This window comes from Pseudonaja textilis, chromosome Z (genome assembly GCF_049901715.1).
Source record: "Pseudonaja textilis isolate UNSWEBS1 chromosome Z, rPseTex1.2, whole genome shotgun sequence".
Classification (NCBI taxonomy): domain Eukaryota; kingdom Metazoa; phylum Chordata; class Lepidosauria; order Squamata; family Elapidae; genus Pseudonaja; species Pseudonaja textilis.
In genome coordinates, this window is record NC_142008.1 from 124,360,450 (window position 1) to 124,380,031 (window position 19,582).

At 49.1% G+C, this 19,582-nt stretch overlaps 1 protein-coding gene across 2 annotated transcripts; it reads right to left on the bottom strand.

The window, feature by feature from the left end:
• Positions 1 to 613: 613 nt before the first annotated feature.
• LOC113451311 (ATP-dependent chromatin remodeler CHD3-like) lies at positions 614 to 14,858 on the bottom strand. 2 transcript variants are annotated; one of them, XR_015740346.1, is made up of 10 exons: positions 14,705 to 14,858; positions 13,728 to 13,823; positions 12,268 to 12,406; positions 8,418 to 8,526; positions 6,787 to 6,919; positions 6,145 to 6,340; positions 3,750 to 3,913; positions 2,285 to 2,411; positions 1,182 to 1,630; positions 750 to 1,142 (listed from the first exon to the last, which is right to left on the bottom strand). XR_015740346.1 is itself a non-coding variant. In XM_087917806.1 (9 exons), the coding sequence occupies exons 3-9, from the start codon at positions 12,296 to 12,298 to the stop codon at positions 1,533 to 1,535; spliced, it is 858 nt and encodes a 285-aa protein (XP_087773932.1). In that variant the 5' UTR covers positions 12,299 to 12,406; positions 13,728 to 13,823; positions 14,705 to 14,858; the 3' UTR covers positions 614 to 1,532. The 2 variants fall into 2 exon arrangements, 1 of the variants encoding a protein (XP_087773932.1); XM_087917806.1 differs by having other exon boundaries at positions 614 to 1,630.
• Positions 14,859 to 19,582: the final 4,724 nt, after the last annotated feature.

Sequence of the window (19,582 nt, forward strand, 5' to 3'; positions counted from 1 at the left end):
GAGCTCCATCTCTCGTGTCCCTGCTCCCGTCTCTACAAGCGGTTCTAATCCTGAAGTGCCTTGGCCTGACTGGCCCCGCCCTTCCCCAATTTCCAACGGAAGTTCACCCCCACCCCACCCCCTCAATCTCTCGGGTTCAAGCTCATCTCCCCCCCCACAGATTCACGGCGGTCCTTCAAATAACAGGGAGGGAGCCACCACGGAGAAGGCCGCCTGGCTCCCACCAGAGGGGACCCCTAACTTCCCTGCTCTGTTGGGCCACATAGATGGAGCTGCGAAAAGGGGGTCCTCCAATTCAGGACATTCGCAGTATCCTATGGTCACGTGACTCTGATCCCCCCCCTTTTGTTTTTTTACTGGAAACACTGAAGACCGTTTTAAAAAGCCGCCGATATTTGAGAAATGGTGCCAGGCTAGACCTGAACAAGCTTATTCCTTCACACACACACACACCCCAACTAAGCCCCCCGCAACTACATCATTAGCATCCCTCCAATTTTGGGGTGAAAGAAGATCGGGGCGGAGCCAAAATGCCTGGGTGTTGTGTGTGTGTGTGTGTGTGTGTGTGTGTGTGTGTGTAGTTGCCCTAGACAGAAGAGGCAGGTGCGAATGTAGCCAAGGAAACAGTGCCTTTTATTCTGCAAGATTTAAACAAGAAGTGACTCAAAATTCGGCAACCCACCCAGGAGTGCAGCTTGGCCTCTTCCCATCCCACCCCCCACCCCACCCCAAACCCCACCCCACCCTGTTCTCCCCACCCCCAAAAACCGGCTCGCTTTCACAGGGGAGGCTGGGCGAAGGGGAGTAACGGGCCTCCCCTCCCAAAGCAGGGCGTTAATCTGGGCGGGCTCCCCCAAAGTTCTGGCTGGAGGGGGCGGCGCGTGGGATCCCCCACACGAAAACCGTGGTTCGGGGAGGAGGGGGTCTCTGCGTTCCCCCTCCCCCCCCACCCCCCACCCACCCCAGGCTCAAAAGAGGGGAAAGGGGATTAAACATACAGCATGAGTGTGTATACATTATATATATATTCCTATTTATAAAGAGTCCCTTTGCGGTGCTTCTCGAAAATTTCCACACTGGGGAGGGGGCAGCAGGCTGCCCCCCCCTCCCGCTGTCCAAGCCCCACGCGACCTCGGTCCTAGCTCCTTTTAAGTTGGCCCTCACCCCCCCCGCCCCTCTACCCACCCGCCCCCGACCCGGAACCGCGAGCCGGGGATACAAACCGGCTCGGTCCTGAGTTCCTCTTGGTCAGTCTTATAAGTCCACGGGGGGGGGTTAGATTTCCAGGTGTGGCCGGCCGCTTCCCCTCCCCCAGCAGGAAGGGGAGGGGCTTGGGAGGAGGAATTCGAATCCAAGCCTGGGGTGGGAATCACTGGCAAGGCCCAAAGCCGTCACATAATCCGAAAATCAAAAAAAAGGGAGAGGCTGGGGGGGGGGGGAGCCCCCCCCGGGGCAGAAGTGGGGGGGGGGAGGCCAGCGCAGGTAAGGGCAGGTGGCCCGTCCGCTCCGCCCCCCCCCGTGCGCCCCCCCCCTCAGTCGTCTATGCAAATCACCTCCCCGCTTTTAGCTTCTTTCTTCTCCAAGCCTTCGCCTTCCTTCTCCTTCTTCACAATCACGGGGGGCCCGTTGGCTGCAACGATAGTTTTTTTTTGGGGGGGGGGGTTAGAGAGGGAGAAAGAGAGGAAGAGAAAGAAATAGAGGAAAAAGAAAGGGAGAAAAAGAGAGGGGGGGGGGAGAAAAGGCAGGAGTTCTATCGCTTCCGAATCTCTTGGCAATTGGTTTGCCCAAAATATTTATAAATATATATATATATATTTATTAAATCTCATATCCTGCCTTTATTACAGGTGGTCCTTGACTTACAACCATTCATTTCGTGTCCATCCAAAGTCACAATGGCACTGTAAAAAGGGACTTAGGACCGTGTTTCGGACTTACGACCGTAGTATCATCCCGGGGGGGGGGGGGAGTCACGTGATCCCCTTTTTGCAACCTTCGGACAAGCCAAGTCGATGGGGAAGCCAATGATTCACTTAACAACTGTGTTATTTGTTGAACCGGGATTCTGGGGTTCCCTGGCCAAATAGAGGCCGTAAAATGGGGGCCAAACTCAAATTAACGACTGCCTTGCTTAGCGATGGGAATCAGCTGTGGTTGTAAGTTGAGGATTCCCTTCCTGCCCACGACACGGTGGTGCTTTCATAACCCGTCTGGTTTTTTGTGTAACTCCCAGCCATGCAGTCCTGACTCCCAAGCCTGCTGCCCCCCTTCGCCCCCAACTCACCCGTTATGAAGGAGCCCGTTGGCATTTGGCTGTAGTTGGCCCCCAAGGTGGGCAGGCCCCCGCCGGGGGTGGCACCAAAGGAGACCCCAAAGCTAGGTGGGGTGGCGTAGGGTCCCGGAGGGAAGGCCTGGGAAAGAAGAAGAAAGGAGGGGAGGAAGGAGATGGATGAGATGAGGTGTGGGTGGAAGGAAGGAAGGAAGGAAGGAAGGAAGGAAGGAAGGAAGGAAGGAAGGAAAATAGATAAGAGGGAGGGAGGGAAGGAAGGAAAAGAGCAAAGGAAGGAAGGAAGGAGGAAGGAAGGAAGGAAGGAAGGAAGGAAGGAAGAAGGAAGGAAGGAAGGAAGGAAGGAAGGAAGGAAGGAAGGAAGGAAAGGAAGGAAGGAAGGAAGGAAGGAAGGAAGGAAGGAAGGAAGGAAGGAAGGAAAAGGAAAATAGATAAAGGAGAGGAAGGAAGGAAGGAAAGGAAGGAAGGAAGGAAGAAGGAAGGAAGGAAGGAAGGAAGGAAGGAAGGAAGGAAGGAAGGAAGGAAGGAAAATAGATAAGAGGGAGGGAGGGAAGGAAGGAAAAGAGCAATACAAGAGAGGAAGGAAGGAAGGAAGGAAGGAAGGAAGGAAGGAAGGAAGGAAGGAAGGAAGGAAAATAGATAAGAGGGAGGGAGGGAAGGAAGGAAAAGAGCAATACAAGGAAGGAAGGAAGGAAGGAAGGAAGGAAGGAAGGAAGCTCATTAGCCACCCCGAGTCGCTGCATTACAAGATGACAAAATACATTTTAAAAAGTTAAAAGCAAAATAAAATAATAAAATCTTAAGTTCCAATCGCCCTGCAGATGAAAAGCCAGCGGAAAGGGGCCTGGGGGTTCAAACCCGGCAAAAAAGGGACTCTCCCAACCATCCTCCCCTGTTCTGCCTGTCGCTTCAGAAAAAAAGCATTTCCAATTTTACCTTTTATTTCATGTATATGTCTCATCATTTTCTGTGCCTATTGAGTTTCCCCACCGCCCCCAGCCCAGGAGTCGGCAACCTTAAACACTCAAAAGAGCCACAAAAGTCCAGAAGCGCCCACCCCCAACCCCACCCCCGGGTTCAATTCTGGAGCCAAGCGGAAGTCCTGTTCCCCCAACCATAGAGTCTCCCCCTAGCGCAGCGTCCTTTTTCCTCTACCTGTCCTAATAGAAAGCCCTAGCAATTGTGGAGCCGACGGGGGATGGGGAGCCGCAGCAGAGGAGATGAAAGAGCCACATGCGGCTCCAGAGCTGCGGGTTGCCGACTCCTGCCCCAGCCAAACAGGAAAAGCAGAGGAACTAAATAAGAATTTGGCAGCCTTGTTAACGAGACACATTTCACATTCAGAGAGAGAGAGAGAGAGAGAGAGAGAGAGAGAAAGAAAGGAGGAAAGAAAGAAAGAAGGAAGGAAGGAAGGAAGGAAGGAAGGAAGGAAGGAAGGAAGGAAGGAAGGTTGGCATTTTACCGGAACGGTCTGAGTTTCATTCCCCTTGCTTGCTAAGCGGCTCAGGATGCTGCGCTCAGACATCTGGAGCCGGGCAGCGATCGGAGGGATGCGGGACAGCGTGGCCGGCAGTCGTGTCACATCGGCCTTCATGTCGCTGAGCAGCTCCTCCAGCTGGTTCAGCACTGGCCCAGCCGCCCAAAAGAAGGAGGAGGAGGAGACAGGAGAGAAAGCAAAATCCGTCAGACGACCTTTTCCTGGCTGGCTACACTTCCCGGGCACGGCCTGCCTTTCCCAATCTCAATCAGGAAGGGGATCTTGGAGGTCCTCTAGTCCAACCCCCCTGCTCCCCTACACCATTCCAGACAAGGGGCTCTTCTTAAAAACCTCTAGTGTTGGGAGCACCCACAATGTCTAGTGGCAAGCTGTTCCACTGGTTAATTGTGCTTAGTTCAGGAGGTTTGGTTGCACAGAATATAGAACCACGGGGTTGGAAGGGACCTTGGAGGTCTTCTAGTCCAACCCCCCCCCCCCTGCTTCGAGCAGGAGATCCTATCCCATTCCAGACAAACAATTGTCCAGTCTCTTCTTGAAGATCTCCAGCGATGGAGCCCTTGGCTAAGTCTTTTTCCTGCCAGCCGTTCTAGGGGAAGGGGCTGAACCCAGGAGCCCGTCATCCACCAAGATGGGCTGCCCACCTGCCCAAAAGCAGGAAATACAGGTAGTCCTTGACTTATGACCATAACTGAGCTGAAAATTTTCTGTTGCCAAGCGAGACATCCACACTGCTTTTCTCGCTAACCGTTGTTAACTGAATCATTGCAGTTGTTCAGTTCATAATTACAGGTGTTAAGCGAATCTGGCTTCCCCATTGACTATGTCAGAAGGTCGCAAAAGGGGAACCACGCGAGCCTGGGGCTGCTGCGACCCGTCATAAACTTGAGTCGGTTGGCAAGCGTCTTGAATTCTGAGCACGCGACCCTGGGGAACGCTGCTACACTTGTAAGCATAAAAAAAACCAGTCCCTTTCCTCAGTGCCGTCGTCATTTCGGTCACTAAACAGGGACTGTTGTAAGTCAATGACTACCTGTGTCAGGATTCCGGCAGTTCCCCCCAATTAAATCCTGAGTCTCTAGCCAAACTTCCAAAACTTCAAAAGGATTTATTGGGAGTTAACATGTCCGGCACTGCCTGGGTGCGGCCGACTCTGAGACCCATCATTCACTGCCACCCTTGACTCTGGTTTCCCTCCCAACCCTCCAGGTGTATCGTAATTCACATTCTCCAATGGGACACATCCATAGCCCAGAGCCATCAATCAGGCTCTCCTCTCTTTGTGGGGCAGAAACTTCAGTCTCCTAGTTACTATCTTTGAAAAACTATTTAGGGAATGCACTTGCGATTTCCAAGCTGCCGCACTGCTTCCCCCTCCCTTTCTGTTGGCAACTCTAAAAAGACCAGAGAAATATTTTATGAGTTGACAACCTGTAATTTTCTTTGAAGAGAATTCAAGGCTAAAACGTAGATGATACTCACGTGAGAATGGTGAAATTGACGAGAGAAATTGACAGGGAAACAAAATGGAGATATGTTCGAGAAATGCACCAGCACTTTGTGCAGACACTGTCTGTCTGTCTGTCTGTCTGTCTGTCTGTCTGTCTATCTATCTATCTATCTATCTATCTATCTATCTATCTATCTATGCATCTATCTATCTATCTATCTATCTATCTACCTACCTACCTACCTATCTACCTACCTACCTATCCTCTCTCTCTCTCTCTGGTATATTCAGATAGATACGTGTATATGTATATATGTGAGATGTGACATTGCGATGGGCACAACAGTGAAATCGGGACAACTCACAATATTCAGTGGACACAGGCCGGGCAGACTGGAAGGGCACCCAGCTAGATATCCCAGAAGCACCTGGTTTTCTAACCCAACACTATATTTCCAGCCGTTTGATGTTTGATAGCAAATATGTTTTTTTTCTACCCCGAGATGCTCATTCGAGTTGTTTTTTGGGGGGTGGGGTGGTGGTAAGAGTGGCTTTCAGCAAGCGAGGGAGGAGGAGGAGGAGGAGGAGGAGGAGAAAAATTCAGGAGAGGACGGAGATTTCTCCGGAGATACTTGTGGGATACTCGGCAGAAGCAGAGAGAGAGAGAGAGAGAGCCAAGATACACGGAGCAGGACCAATAATAAACCACACACCGTGGCTTTGCTCAGCACAACAGCACTTTAATGGATTCAGAGGAGGAGGAGGAGGAGGAGGAGGAAGCGGGGGTGGGGGTACAGAAGGATCACACACAAGAGGCCGGGGGGGGGGGTTGCGTGTGGTTGGGTGGGGGGGTGAGGGGGGGGAGTCACGTGGACCGTCCTCGCCGCGCCCGCCTACCTGCCCGCCTCTTACCCTTGTGCAGGACGGCGTTGGCGGGCTTGTTGCCGGCCAGAGACTCCTTGGACAAATGCTGGTGGCTCTCGGCCAGGCACTCCACCTCGGCAAAGCGGGTGTTGAGGGCCATGGCCGGGTGGCTGGGGTCCTGCGTCATGTTCAGGTAGGCGGCCCGGCGGAGCTGCTCTTCGATCACCAAGGCCTGTTCCAGGAGCTGGAATTGTTTTATTTTCACATTTTAATGATGTTTCACAGTTCATTTTTAATGTATGCCAATTAGTGTACATTCAATGTGAGAATAAAGTTATTCTATTCTATTCTGTTCTGTTCTATTTTATTCTGCTCTGTTCTATTCTGTTCTATATTCTGTCCTGTGTTCTGTCCTGTGTTCTGTTCTCTGTTCTGTTCCATTAAACTCCATTCTTATTTTCTATTCTCTTATTTTCTTTTCTATTCTACTCTATTCTATTCTACTCTACTCTACTCTACTCTACTCTACTCTACTCTACTCTACTCTACTCCATTCCATATTTTGTATTCTGCTCTATTCGAAGAAACAAGGGATGAAATGGTGAGGAGATGGCAGGCAGAAAAAAATTTCCTCCCTCTGAACCTGAGGAGGCCTGCTCCCTTCCTCTGCTCCCCTAAGAGGATTCGCACCTTGAACCTTCTGGCCAGGAACTTGTTCTTCATCTCCAAGAAGTTCCCCTTGTTGGCTTCACTCTTGAAGGGCTCGTTGATGATGGCAAACTGGTTGTCGTTCTGAATGTCCTGCCAGCGAGCGTAGCCGTGTCTGCCGGAGGGGTGGTGGTTAAGGAGTGGTGGCAAACAGGAGAGGCCCGAGGAGCTCAGAGTAGGGGATCACCCGACACACCCTAAGGACGGATCGGGGGGTGTTTTTTTTCAGCCAAACCTCCCATCCTGTTCTCTTGGCGCGTGCACACGCACACACACGCGCACACGCCCTGCTGAAGAACCTACAACTCTGGGAAAGAAGACAAGTGTGTGACTTTGGGCCAATGCTGCTGACACAAATAGAGACCGGAAGACTGTTGCCCCGGAACCTTAGGCATGAAAGCTGGGTGCCTGACTTTGGGCCAATTACCAGGAGACAGCGAGTTCTAGTCCCACATGCATGAAAAAATGGCTGGGTGACTTTGGGTCAGTCCCTTTTTCTCAGCCCATGGATTCGCAAGCTCTCGCCCGGTTCTCTCTCAAGATGGTGCCCTTTAACGGTTGAACAGAGTGGGAAGGGATCTTGGAGGTCATCTAGTCCAACCCCCTGCCCAAGCAGGAGACCCTACACCATTTCTGACAGATGGCAGTCCAGTCTCTTCTTGGAAGCCTCCAGGGATGATGAGGCTCCCACAACTTCTGTTCCATTGGTTCTCCCTGTCAGAAAGTTCCTCCTTATTTCCAGGTTGAATCTCTCCTTGTTCAGTTTCCATCCATTATTCCTTCTCTGGTGCTTTAGAAAATAGCTTGACCCCCTTCCTCCTCTCTGGGGCAGCCCCTCAAATATTGGAAGGCTGCTCTCCTGTCTCCCCTGGTCCTTCTCTTCCCTAGACTAGCCAGGCCCAGTTCCTGCAACCGTTCATCGTATGTTTGAGCCTCCAGTCCCCTAAAATCATCCTGGTTGCTCTTCTCTGCACTTTTTCTAGAGTCTCAACATCTTTTTTATAGTGTGGTGACCAAAACTGGATGCAGTACTCTAGGTGTGGCCTTACTAAGGCTTTACAGAGTGGTATTAGTACCTCCCTTGATCTGGATTGTATCCCTCTGTTAATGCAATTTAGGATTGCATTGGCTTTTTTGGCGGCTGCTGCACACGGCTGGCTCCTATTTAGCTGGTTGTCCACTAAGACTCCAAGATCCCTCTCCCAGTTCCTGCTATTGAGCCTGGTTTCACCCAGTCTGTGTGTGTGCTTTTGGTTTTTCTTGCCTAAGTGTAGGACTTGACTTTTCTCTACACCGAATTTCATTTTGTTAGATACGGCCCAGGGTTCGAGTCTGTCGAGATCCCTCTAGATCGTGGACCTATTATCTAGGGAGCTGCCTATTCCTGCTGGCGTAGTATCATCTGCAGATTTGGTAAGTGTAGCGTCTCCTGCTTGGGCAGGGGGTTGGACTAGATGACCTCCAAGGTCCCTTCCAACTCTGTTAAATCTGTGTCTTCCCTCATCTAGGTTGTTTTGTCCCCTCTCACTCAGGTCAGTTCTCCATCGTCACCCCGAGTGTCGGGCATGGGCACCCACACACAGCCGCACACTATTGGTCGAGCCAAAGGATACAGGACGATGCCTGCCAGCAGCCAGTAGTCATGCCGGCGGTGCCAGATTTCGTTCAGCTTGCTGGAGGAGATGGCGGCCCGCTCTTCGTTCTGCCAGAGGGTGTGGAGCTCTAGCCGGAGAGACGGGAGAAAAATCTTCAGAAAGCAGGTAAAGGTAAAAAGCAGGTAACGCCTCAGTTTTCCACCCGCCCCCCCGGGAGGTTTACGGACAGGTGATATTGCCAACAATCCCGCATCCACAAGGAGCCTCGGTGAGCAGTGGTTAGAGTGCAGTACTGCAAGCTACAGTCACTGCAATTTGGCAGATCGAATCCCACCAGGCGGAAGGTTGACTCAGCCTTCCGTCCTTCCGAAGTGGGTAAATTGAGGACCCGGGTTGTTGGGGGAAAGAGGCTGGCTCTGTAAACCGCTTTTAGAGAGAGATATAAAAGCACTATAAAGCGGTATATAAGTCTAAGGGCTACAGCTGTTGTTCTTTCCCCACCCAAGGCTGAATTTACCCACGTTGCAGCTGGTCCTCGACTTATGGCCACAACTGAGCCCCCAGTTTCTACTTGTTAAGCCAGCTTTGTCCCGTTTTACCGCCCTTCTTGTCACCATTGTTAAGCAAATCACTGCAGTTCACAAAGCGGTCGTTAAGTGAATCTTGGCTCCTCCCCACCCCCCATTGATTTTGCTTGTCAGGAGGCCGCAGAAGGGGATTGCGTATCCCCGGGACACTGTGACTGTCATAAATACGAGTCAGTTAACAAGCCTCCAAATTTTGATCACGTGACCGTGGGGATGCTGCAACGGTCATAAGTGCGAAAAACGGCCCTAAGTGATTTTTGTAACTTCAAATGGTCACTCAAGGAACGGTCATAAGTCAGGGTCTACCTGTCAACATGACTACAAGCAGGCTGCACCAGTTCTCTAGACTTCACTCTATGGCTGGTCCTCCACTTGCATCTGTTATTCTATTGCTAAGTGAGACAGTTGTTAAACGAGCTCTTGGCCCATTGTACAACCTTTCTCAACACCATCGTTAACCAAAACACCGCAGCCGTTAAGTGAATCACACGGTCATGGAGCGAATCCGTCACAAAAGGGGCTACACAGGACCCCCCGGGACACTGCGACCGTTGTAAATACACGCCAGTTGCCAAGTTTGATCAGATGACCATGGGGGGGGGGGATGCTATGGGTGGTCATAAGTGGGAGGACCGGTCTTAAGTCCCTTTCTCCAGCATTAGCCTAACTTGGAACCGTTGCTAAACGAACGGTTGTTAAATCAAGGACTTGGCTCTCCCCCCAGGCTCTGAGATAACTTCTGAGGGGGGATACAGCCAGTTCAGAATGGTTCTGGTGTACCAGTAGTGGAAATGTTGGCCGGTTTGGAGAACCGGCAGATACCACTGGTGGATTCGATGTGGGTCATCGAACCGGTAGTAACTTCGAGCTGGCCACACCGCCAACCCAGTCGCTCGCTTGCCCAATGCTCACTCACCCCGCTCGCCTAACACTCATCCCGCCCCGTCACGCCTTAAGGTATTTCTCTTTTCCCCGCCGCTCCTGACAATCAGCTGTTCCTACGATCAGCTGTGCCTGGATTCCCCTCACTTACTTTCTGCTTCGCTACTTCAGCCCAGAAGGCCCCCAAACGAGCTTGAAAACCAGCTCAGCTCACCCGCGTTGTCGCATGTCGGTGTTTGAGGCCTTCGTGCTCGCACATAGAACCGGTAGGAAACAAATTGGAAACCTACCACTGGATAGGATGTTCTCCCCTTATGTTCCATTTTATATTGTTTTGGGGTTTTTCTGTTTTTTTTTTTTTAAGATATTGTTTTTTTTCCGCTGTACCAGGCTTAAGAGTCCATGCTGAGCGGGATGGCCTTTGTGAGTCTAAATTTATTCATTAATTTGTTTGTTAAATTTTATTTGCCACCCATCTTGCTGTGCCGCTACACTTCTGAGCTGCTTACGGTAATAAAACAAAAAAACAGAGAAATGAGAAGAATTTTATGTTATTTATTGGTAAAACTTATTTGCCTTTGGGACCTCCGCTCCCCTGGCCTGCTTACAGCAATAAAAACGGAGGAATGAAAATTATTTATTTATTTGTGGAATTTATTTGCGACCCATTTCATCATGGCGTTGTGGCCGGTCGGCTGCCGGCAGAGCTAGCAGCAGTCAGAAGAGGGGGAGGGGGAGGCTGGGCCGGCTTTGGAGCCCCTGGAAAGCTCTGAGATAAGGAAACAGCATCGGGTACGGACTTCTGCCCAGGTGGAGAGGCAGCTGTCTTCGGGGCCTCCGCTGAGTGAGAGGGAGGAACGGACGGGGCCCATCCCAGGTGTACATAGGCACAGAGAGGAAAGGAGAGGAGGGCAAAGGAAAGCAATAAGCCGGCTCTTGGGGAGAGGCAGACACAGATGATAGGCAGCCCCTCCCTGGCTGGGAAATAAATAGGGGAGGTCTGGGAGTGACTGGCTGTCACAGACAACTGTTCGCTTTTAGGATACAGCAAGCAATTTGGATTTCTTGGCTGGGTCTCTTGGGACTACCGTGTTTTCCCAAAAATAAGACCCTGTCTTATATTTATATGCATATGCATATGCATACATACATACATATGTTACATATGTATATGTATGGTATTTAGGGTTTTTTGTATTTTCCACGTCTTAATGTTTGTGCTTTCAATATTTTTAAAAAGCACAAATATTAAGACGTGGAAAATACCTAAAGAACCTAAATACCATACATATAAATACCCTTAAAAAGATACATATAGCCAATACCTCAGCCACACATGTTCTTACAAAAAAGCCAGCCAATCTGCAAACATCCACTCCATCAACCAATCAAGAAATGACAACATAGCCAACCTCCCCACCAGTATTTTATAGGAGACGGCAGCTCCCATCACGCACTGCTTGAAGCACTGGCACGAAGCCGAAAGCACCAGCCTGAGGATGGCGGGTGGGACCTCACCGAAACATTGCCAAGATACTCTCAATCTTACACGGGAAAAGACCCAAACACGCCAAGACCTGCATACCTGTACCCTATGAAAACACACACGCACGCGCCACCAAAAAGGCACCAGGTCTTATTTTCGGGGATGTCATCCCCTGACTAACCTCACTTGTGTGTGTTACAGCCGGCCTCCTTTTCACTGTCAGAGGCCTTCAGGAGCTTCTTCTTTCACGGCCAGCAAGGCTTTCCTGAAGGCCTCGGGAGCCGATAAGGGAGATCTGGATCGATCCAGAGCTTTGTTCTCAGCTCCAGAGGCCTTCAGGAAGCTTTGCCAGCCTTGCCGGCTGCAGAAGAAATGGGCCGGCAAGGCAGGTGTCGGGGTGCATAAGGCCTGGCTACACCTGTCCGGAGGTAAGTAGTAGGGCAGCTCCACCCACCCACCTCCATCCCTACCCTAGCTTAATTTTTACCCGTCCACTCTGGATTGGACGGGATCTTCATTAGGGCTTATTTTGGGGAGTAGGACTTATATTGGGCGCAGGTGTAAAAACCAAGCTAGGCCTTACTTTCAGGGTAGGTCGTATTTTCACAAAAACAGAGCAATTACATTTGATTTTTGTTTAGCGACATGAATAAAAAGACTATTCCTACCCTGTTTAAACGGGGGTTGTTTCTACTCACGAGTAAGTGGCTTATCCTTACTTGCTAAGGCTGGGTCAGAAACCTCAGGGCTATACTCTAGCTTCTTACAACAATAAAAACAGAGAAATGAGAAGAACCAAAAAGAACGAAAAGGAAGCCTCGAGGTAAGAAGGAGCCAAGTGATGGAACGATGGAATAAGCAATGAAAAAAAGAAAACCAGGATCAGGTCTCCGGTACCCAGCCGATATCGTACCTGTGAAGCCACCGTCCGCAATGTTGAACATAAACCGGGTTTCTCCATCCTGTCTTCCCTCTTTCCGTTGTTCGGTTCTCGTCTCGGAGACTGCCAATTTTAGATTCCTTGGCCGTCTCTCGCTCTGATTTCACATCTCCTTTGAAGACAAACAACTTTTTTGGTGGGGGGGGGGGAGAATCTCTATAAAATGCTTCATAGGTGGCACTTGCCACCGGCAAAATTAGCAAAAATGTTGAACAACATGTCCGCCAAATGTTGGAAGCGTAGTCAGACCTCAGGTACTTACTATCATATGTGGTGGACATGTGTGACACCAAGAAAATATTGGATGAAAATATATACATGGCTGGAAAAAGATGATTAAGCAGCATATAGATTTGAAACCAGAAATATTTTTGTTAGGTACAGTACCAGAAAGCGATGACAAAGGGACTATATAGTCAAAGTTTGTATGTATTGACAGCAGCGAGAATTGTATTTGCACAATATTGGAAAAATGAGAACAGTCCATCAGATGAAGATATAATACGGAAAATACTGGACTGTGCAGACATGGATAGATTGACATTGAAAACAAAAGATAAAACAGATACAGAATATTACTTTACGTGGAAGAAATCTTATGAGGGGTGAGAGAGAAGAGGTAGAAAGTAGATGAAGAAAAATTATTGCTATGTCTAAATTAAACATAGACATGATTATATGCCAATGTAATCAATAGGATTATAAATAAGCTAACCTAAGTATAAGTTTGGTCAAAAACATTCTGTTGTACCACTACTACGGTTATTAGCATATATGTTACTGTTTCTTTTTTCTCTCTTTCTCTCTCTTTTTTGTAAAATGATATGCCCAGACTATAAGGTTTTGGACCAGATCTGCTTTTCCATCCCTCCGTTCTTGCCTCTTTTTCAGGATCCACCTGGAGCGTGGACCACATGGGATCCCCCTGCAGAAGGCAGCCAATGGCGAGACGGGAAAAGGATGGGGCCGGATGGTGCCTACCTATCAAAATCGTTGTCACTACCCCCTGCCCGGTGTTGGGGCATCCCAGCAGCCAAGACCAATTAAATCTAGATCGGGGGTGTCCAACCTAGACAACTTTTTAAGATTTGTGGGCTTCAACTCCCAGAATTCCCCAGCGAGGAGGAGTTTCCCACAATTCAGCACAGATGGGGGCAAAAAACAAATGGGGCTAAATTACTTTATTGTGTTTTTGATTGGATAACTTTCTTAATAGACGGTGGGGATGAGGTCGACGTGATATATCTTGACTTAGGCAAAGTGAGAGGGGAAGAAAAAAAAAAGCCGGCTGGGAATCCTGGGAGTTGAAGTCCGCAGGTCTAATCGAGACCCTTGTCTCACAACCTCTTCCCAGCCAGGATGCAGGATTGCTCACCCAAAAACTAAAACGGCCCCGGTGCAAATCCTGCCATTGCACATCTGCGGACGGTTACCTTTCTTGGGGTCCTGAATTTCTCCTTCCATCTTTTCCTTGCTGTCATCACTCTCCGCTGATTTTTCTTCCGCTACCAGCTTCTCTAAATCAACGTCTGGAAACCAGAGGAGGAACAAATGAGCGAAGGGAAGAGAAACACCCACTTGGCAAACGACCGTGGTGATTTTTCACAGGTCTGCGGATCCTGCTATGTTTATTTTAAAGCTTTTATTTAAAATATTCTTTTGTCTAATTTTGTTTTGTCTCTGTTAACTTTTTTTCCCCCTTCGGATTTTGTTTTCATCTTCTGAATAAAATAAAAATTGTAAAAAAAAAAAATTTAAGTACAATTTTGTCCCAAAGGTGCTTTTTCAGGAGGCAGCTGGACTTTCGGGTTTTTTTCTTTTGAAGATGTTTCGCTTCTCCTCCAAGAAGCTTCTTCAGCTCTGACAGGAGAGTGGGGGAATGGAAGGGATTTATATTCCTTGCAGACAGCTGGTCGTTTGCATCCTTTTAGAGGGTCGTTGAGGTTTCTCTGGGTCCTCAGGGTCACCTGAATGGTGCAAATGGTTCCTGTAGTCTGCAATATTTTTCCTCTGGAAATCCAAAGGGAGCTCATCATCCCAAATTGTATATAGCTAAAAACCTGCAGAGATTCTCAGCCATCCGGGTTGTAGTTGTCCCAAAGGTGCTTTTTCAGGAGGCAACTGGTCTTTCTGGTTTATTTTTTTTCGAGATGTTTCGCTTCTCCTCCAGGAAGCTTCTTCAGCTAGATAAACCCTTCCATCCAGTCAGAGCTGAAGAAGCTTCTTGGAGGAGAAGCGAAACGTCTTCGAAAGAAAAAAACACAGAAAGCCCTGAAGAAAGAGCCCCTTCGGGACGACACCATGACCTGAACGACGGAGAATCTCCTAGACTTTTGAATACGGTTTCAATACTCCAAGGTGAGCCTCTCTCTCTCTCTTTTTTGAAGGGACCTTCCAGATCGACCCTTACCCGTTTTCTCCTTTTCTTCCTTGACCGCCGGTTCAGCTTCCAACTCCTTCTCCCTGGCCCCACCGAGGCCTCGTCCTCGGGTTTCTTCCAAGGCTCCAACTCCATCTTCTCCCTGAGAAGGGGCGGAAAGGGGCTGCTCCGGCAGGGCGGGAGGCTGGGAAATGCAAGGCAGAGGACTCGACGTAAGGCCACAGAGAGGGCAGGGGTCGAGGAGACACCACACGGACACAGGGGTAGCCGTGTCCCAGGCGCAGGGAAAGACTACCACCCCCTCGGAGCCGGGAGCCCATCGTTCCGGCCTGAACGCTGCATCCGATTCAGTTTGCTTCTAAAAATATTACGAAGAACGATCGCAGGCATTGGTTTGTCTGGTCTAGTCTAGGACACGGTGGCTCGGTGGCGTTCTTTATCTCAGCTTCTGCCAACCGAGCAGTTCAAAAGCGTATTTAAAAAAAAAAAGGCAAGCGGAAAAACAGGGACCCCTTTGGTGGGAAAAGGAACGGCGTCCTGTGCGCCTTGCGCAGCATTTAGTCCCGCCGGCCACATGACCACGGAGGCGTCGTCGGACAGCGCTGGCTCTTCTTTGGTTTGCCCCCTAGAGCGGGAAACGACCGGCAGGGATGCGTGAGGGGAACCTTTAGCTTAGTCCAGTGAAAGGAAGGACTAGGGGTGACCTGATAGGAGGGTCCCAACATTTGAGGGTCTCCTACTAAGAAGAGAGGTGAGCAACCTGGAACGAAGGAGAAACTTTCTGATTCTGAGAACAATGCACCGATGGAAGTGCTTGCCGCCCCAAGTTGTAGGGACTTCATCCCTGGAGGTTTTTAAGAAAAGTTTGGACAGCTGTTTGTCTGATATGGGATGGGGGTCTCCTGATTGGGCACGGGGTTGGGCTAGAAGACCTCCAAAGGTCCTTTTATAACTCTTGTTCTTCCATCCGTTGATCCTTCTCTCACTTTGGAGAACAGGTATAATATAACTGTAATAAGTCAATAAATATCAATAAAAATTAAAAATCAAAGCACTCCGGCTTGTTCAAATCCTACTTGAGGGACTTCACAAGCACCCTACAGGGGAAATCTTTCTTCCAAACCTAATTCTGCAGTTCGTTTTTCTTTTTAAAGGAAGAATGGACACATGAAGGGAAGGTTGTTTAGTTTTAGTTTAGTTTAGTTTAGTTTCTTGTCATTGCACCTCATTTAACGAAATTAAATACCATCTTCAGTGTACATTACGACTGAAAATAAACACAAACACACAACCTTCACATTCTATATACCGAATTGAAAACCCCTAATATTGCATTATATTGTTAAAGTGTTGTTAAAACGAGAGCAGGGAGGAAAAACGACAGCCAGGAACCTAGAAAATATTGCTACCCACACCAAGGCGATATTCCCTAAAATCTTTCCGGAAAGATTCCCTAAGATCGGGCACTGGAGTCAAGCTACAAACCTCGGTCTCCATTTTCTCGACGCCTTTGGCTTCCTTCTCCAACTTCTCCTCCTTGGTCTCCACATCCTCCTTTTCGCCGCAGCACCCCCGTCGCCTTTGTCACTGGGGGCTGGAGTAGCTGAAGGGAACAGAGGACACGATAATCTGCCTTCGTTTTTTACGGATCATCCCAACAACCTGTTCTGACCCAGGCTTCCCCAAGAGCACGAAGCCGACTCCTCGTCCCGATAAAATCCCTTTTATTAAGCGTACGGTGAATTCCTCTCCAGCAAAGTCCTGGCAAACCGTCTTTCAAGATATTGCACAATTACAGACCTTTGTCAGGCTTGGAGAGTTGCCAGGCTGATATCTTCTAAACGCCAGCTGTAGCAGACAATACTTGGCAAGAATGCAGGAACTTCACCCAAATGAACTAATTGTCTCCTGCAAAAGCCCCCCCTCTTTTGCTTCTCTTTATTCCCTCTGGGAGGGGCCATTCACCGTCCACCTGAGCCTTTACTCCCGAGTCGACCCTTGTTCCTTAGCTGTTCCCTTCTCCTGGCAGCTCTGCGCATGCTCACACTGGGAACAGGCTCCAGCTGTTCTTCTTCCCCACTGATCTCCGACTCCAAAGGCAGCTGATGACTGTCGGAAGGCCCTGGCCCCATCTCTGCCCCCAACGCAGAGCCCTCCTCAGAGCCTTTCTCCAGACTCCAGGACTGGCCCAGGTTCCTCCCCAACCTCCTCACTGTCTGAATCTGCTGCCAGCTCCGCCGACCGCTGGTGGGCCACAACACAACTGATTGTCTGGACTCCTGCCATGGAGGACGTCCCTTCTAGCCCTAGGATTCTATGGCCTTCCTTTCCTTCCCCAAAGATCTAGCTGCCTGCCTTCACTCAGAGCTCAGCCGCCCTCCTGTCACTTCAAAATCCATTTAACCGTCTTTGTATTTTATTTCACAAATGGGCAGCTAATCCTCGACATACAAGAGTTCATTTAGCGACCCTTCAAAGTTAACAATGGCACTGAAAAAAGAGACTTATGACCATTTTTCACAGTTACAACTTCTGTAGCATCCCCATAGCCGTTCAGATGCTTGGCCACTGGCTCATATTTATGACGGTCCCGGGATCAGCGATCCCATTTTGCGACAAGCCAAATCCAGAGAAAAGATAGATTCACTTTACAACGGTGTGACTAATTTAGCAACTGCAATGATTCGCTTAATTATTGTGGCAAGAAATGTCGTAAAATGGGGCAAAATTCACTTAACAAATGTCTCGCTTAACAATAAATATTGGGCTCCATTGTGGTCGTAAGCCAAGGACCCGCTGTATACGGATGCTGACTTCCTAGTGGCCGGGGCACAAAATACACATAAATCAAAACCGTACAGTGTTTTGCGTTGAATCAATCAAAATTCAATTTAACGTATGCTGCTGATACAGGCAGTTCTTGATACACAACTATCCATTTAGTGACTGTTCAAAGTTACGACAGCTCTGAAAAAAAAGCGATTTTCACACTTATGACTGCTGCAGCAGGCCCACAGTTCCCGTGATAAAAATTCTGGACTGCCGTCTGGGAATCAGCTGGTAACTGTTGATGTGCCTGCGCAAGATCGAGCTTCGCAAAGATCTTTCCTCCCCCCAATGAGTGCAGCAGATGTTGGACTACTGGGACGGGATATGCGCTCTGTTGCAATGCATGGCTCAGCGTGGCCTTATAGTCACCACAGATGCACACAGACCCATCAGGTTTTATGGGGGTTACAATAGGGGTTTCCCATCTCGCATGGTCGATTGGCTCTAACACCCCTTGTGCGATAAGGTTGTTCAGTTGCTCATCAATTTTAGGATTTAATGCAAATGGTACACGTCTGGCTTTAAGCCTGATAGGGGCTATGTTCGTGTTTAGGCTAAATGATATAGGGGTCCCACGGTACTTGCCTAAGATCCCGTCGAATACGTCATGGAATTCCTCCATTTTTCCCAGTCCGTCATGGTGACGCTGTTGATTCCTGTCACTTCAATTCCTAGAGGCTCGAACCATTCTAACCCAAGCAGGCTGGGGTGATCTCGGTTAACGATGGTCAATGAGAGAATTTCAGTGTGTTTTTTAAACTTTACCTTGAAATGTCCCAGTCCTACCATGGGTATCTTGTTACCCTGGTAGTCTTTGATGATCAGGCTTTGCTCTTCGAGTTCTTTTCGTTGTATGTCTGGTATCAAGTTTTTTATCGTGTTCCATGATACCATTGATAAATACGAACCAGAGTCTACTTCCATTTCACATGGCTCCCCTTCTATCTGGATGTTGATTCGAACCTTCTTAGTGTTTGTTGTTCTGGCCGTCCCAATAGCGATTGTCTGATGTGTCTCTTCCTTCTCGTTGAGCCGTTGACTCCTATGTTCCCGGCTCCAGCGACTTCCGGTTGGCTTTTCCTTAGTTCTGAGGGGGGGCGGGTACTGCCTCGTCTTTTTGGACTATAGCTCTTTTTGTTTCGGCAGACCCTCGCAATGTGCCCCCGTTTCTCACAATGTCTGCAGGTGGCATCCAAAAAACGACACTCAGAACGCGGGTGATTTCTCCCACATCCCGCACACTGAAATTCAGGTTTTCTCCCTCGTTTCTCTCTCCGGTTTCTTTCTGAATGGAGTCTGGTTACCTCCTCGTCTTCATCTTCGGAATCAGTTGAGGATTCGATATCTTCATGGTGAGAGGTTGTGGCAGCATGCTTTTGGGCTCCCTCTGTTTTCTTCTCTTTATTCAGGCTTGGACTGTTCTATTCATCTGCTTCATTTTTGCTGCAGACTTCTTTGCGACTTCAGCGGCAGTTGCTTCAGCAATGGCTTCGTTTGCGGTAATGTTGGGTCAGTTTAGTAGTTTGCTCTGTAGGGTAGCGTCTCTCAATCCAAGGACTATGCGATCCCTCATGGCTTCATCCATGTTGAGGAACTCGCATGCCCCACCCACCCCAATGTCTCTTAATGCTGCTACAAAGTCTCCAATACTCTCACCTTCTAGTTGGTCGCGCTTGTAGAATTAATGTCTTCTAATGAGATTGGATACAACCGGCGCGTAATCGTTTCTCAGCATCCGATTCAGGTCTGACCATGCCATCTGTTTAACATCATTGAGTCTTGCTAATGCCTCCGCCATTTTGAACATAGTCAGGCCGCAATGCGTTAGAAATACGGCTCTCTTTCTCTGGTCGGTGATTCCTTGCAGTTCGTTGCTTTCTAAGAACATCAGGAATCTGTCAATGTATGACTCCCAGTCTTCTTCGGCTGGGTTGAACGGTGCAGGAGGCGAATTGTTGCCGGTCATCTCGTTGGTCCTTTGGCTATCGTTGCCATGTGCTTACGGTCTTTGTCTCTTCAATCCCACCTTCGTCGCCAGTATTCTATCGCCAAGACAAAGCAGACTCGGATACCAGAGTT